The 2,500-nt window shown below is 43.3% G+C and overlaps 2 protein-coding genes across 3 annotated transcripts in view; one reads left to right on the top strand and one right to left on the bottom strand.

Annotated features, from left to right (window-relative positions):
• Positions 1-1,876, top strand: part of phyhipla (phytanoyl-CoA 2-hydroxylase interacting protein-like a) — a 29,920-nt gene extending 28,044 nt beyond the window's left edge. For both annotated transcript variants that reach the window (XM_060878983.1, XM_060878984.1), the window contains exon 5: positions 1-1,876. This exon is cut by the window's left edge and continues 4,309 nt beyond it. The gene's annotated coding sequence lies outside the window, so the exon portion shown is untranslated.
• LOC132851993 (protein FAM13A-like) overlaps positions 1,121-2,500 on the bottom strand; it is a 10,418-nt gene continuing 9,038 nt past the window's right edge. The window contains exons 16-18 of the mRNA XM_060878982.1: positions 2,208-2,329; positions 1,942-2,037; positions 1,121-1,440 (exon numbers count right to left, since the gene is read on the bottom strand). Coding sequence (XP_060734965.1) covers positions 1,308-1,440; positions 1,942-2,037; positions 2,208-2,329 — 351 coding nt within the window. The 3' untranslated portion in view covers positions 1,121-1,307. The remainder of the gene's footprint in view (positions 1,441-1,941; positions 2,038-2,207; positions 2,330-2,500) is intronic.

Here is a 2,500-nt window from a genome sequence, read left to right as displayed (position 1 = left end):
TTGTGTGTGTGTGTGTGTGTGTGTGTGTGTGTTAGTGTGTGTGTTAGTGTGTGTGTTAGAGAGAGGTCGTGTTGGCCAGCTGTGATTATTGCACATGTTCATAGTGAGACGTGTTTACGTTTATGTTTACTTTTGCAAACCCTCTAAACTGTGCTCTTGTATGTCAAAGCAAAGGTCATACGGTGAGAGAGAAAAAAAACGACACTTTCAGATTCCTTAATATGCAAAATGGAACTGTCAGTTTTTCAGAGATGCCTGATGAAGGTGAACGTCGACGCAAGCAAGTGAGAAATCGGTGAAATCAGATCTCATAGACAGCCATGTTTGAAGGAAAAAAGAAAGAGAAAAAAGAATCGTGTTAAACGTCATCTCAGACATATAAAAAAAAAAAGAAGTAGCTGTATCCAGCAGCCTTAAGTGTACAGTCTTACTAGGTTTATTCTAGATGTCGTGTAAATGATTGTTAAATGGCTTTTAGGCAAGAAGTCATGATTAAATTCTTCTCTTCAGACCACATCACATCATCACGCGTCGATTTCCTCTAAAGTTCCTCACGTCACAAATGGACGTGTTGCATGAATATAAGAATCCAGACACGTTTATTTTTACATTACAACAGATGTACGATAGTTAGGGAGAGCGTCGTATCCTCGTTTCTCTCTCTCTCCCTCTCTTTCTCTGAATCTCTCCCTCTCTGACTCTCTCCGCCTCTCTCTCTCTCCCTCTCTTTCTCTGAATCTCTCCCTCTCTGACTCTCTCCGCCTCTCTCTCTCTCCCTCTTTCTCTGAATCTCTCGCTTTCTCTCACTCTGACTATCTCTGACTCTCTCTCCCTCTCTGACTCTCTCTCCCTGACTCTCTCTTTCTCTCTGTCTCTCACGCTCTCTTTCTGGCTCTCTCTCTCTCTGACTCTCTCTCTCTCTGTCTGGCTCTCTCTCTCTCTGACTCTCTCTCTCTCTGACTCTCTCCCTCTCTCTGTCTCTCTCTCTCTCTGACTCTCTCTCTCTCTCCATCTCTCTCTCCCTTTGCTCACTGTGAACTTGTACACTGTATTTGTGCATCTAGAATTTGGTTTAAGCAAAAAAAAAACAAACAAACAAAAAAACGCAAAGGTGCACGAGTTTGACTTTTTTTGCCACAATTATTTAATTTTTTAAACATATTAATCGTTTTTCTAAATCAGCGGGTTGATTTTCTAAAAAAATAAACAGAAATGCATCAGTGACGATCCTCATGTCATGTGATTCAGCCTCTTCACGCTCACGTGGCTCGACAGGAAGTACGCGAGATCCGAGAGGCGTCCGCACGTCATACCAACATTCTGTCTCTGGCTGCATTGAGCTTGTGTGTTTTTCCCAGCATCCCTTTCAGCAGTCTCAGCCTGTCCTTCAGAACACAGTAGCGCTTGTATTCCTCCGTCACCGTGAGATGGTCCTCTCTCCTTTAAAACAACACAAAAGGGGAAAGAAATTAAACAGCGCTTATCACCTAACGTCTCCTCGCTGATGCCTTAGACTCCGATAGCTGTGTACAGTGACGACGCACACTGAACCTTTAAACACCATGTACATATGTGTACAGGGGAAAATGAGCTCTGTCTCTATCATACTTTATCTGTCTAAACTTCTCTCTGTTTGTGTACAGAGGACACACACACACACACACACACACACACACACACACACACACACACACACACACACACAAACACACACACACAAACACACACACACAAACACACACACACACAAACACACACACACACACACTGCTGTATCCTTTTGGCAGGTGTCAATGTTTTTTTTCCTGTTCTGAGTTTCTTGATGTGTTCCCGAGAACCAACTGTGACTGTTCAATAAAGCTATGTGTGAACGGCAGCTGTCTCACTTACTGTGACTGTGTGTGTGTGTGTGTGTGTGTGTGTGTGTGTGTGTGTGTGTACCTGCCATTTTTTCTGAGAATATTCTCCTCTTTGAGAATTGTTCTCAGTTGCCTTTTCTCCATCCTTGTCTGTTTCAGCTGCCTCAACAGCTCCATCCTGCACACACACACACACACACACACACACACACACACACACACACACACACACACAGCTTTAAGAATGAACAGAATTGCTTAAAGGTGCAGTAGGTTTGATTAGATGATCTCTAACATTTATCATTGCTCCTTTAAAGCTTGTGTGTGTGTGTGTGTGTGTGTGTGTACCTATTAACCAAGTGTGTATCATTTGTGGAATCTGTTGCTTCTGTGACCATCTGGGCATTGAAATTATTAGTGTCCTCTTTTCTTGGCACAGGATTCACATGGACACACATATCTGGGCCCATCTAGAACACACACACACACACACACACGCACACACACGCGCACAATACAGAGGAGTATTAGATGGGTTATCCTTTTACTACAATGTAGCCTAACCACAGGTTTACACTGTGCAGTGTCCTAGGGTTGGCATTCTTGGCCAAATGATGATGATGCCGAAGACTGAAGCTTTC

Source organism: Tachysurus vachellii, chromosome 10 (genome assembly GCF_030014155.1).
Source record: "Tachysurus vachellii isolate PV-2020 chromosome 10, HZAU_Pvac_v1, whole genome shotgun sequence".
Lineage (NCBI taxonomy): Eukaryota > Metazoa > Chordata > Actinopteri > Siluriformes > Bagridae > Tachysurus > Tachysurus vachellii.
This window is presented reverse-complemented; position numbering and strand designations above follow the sequence as displayed.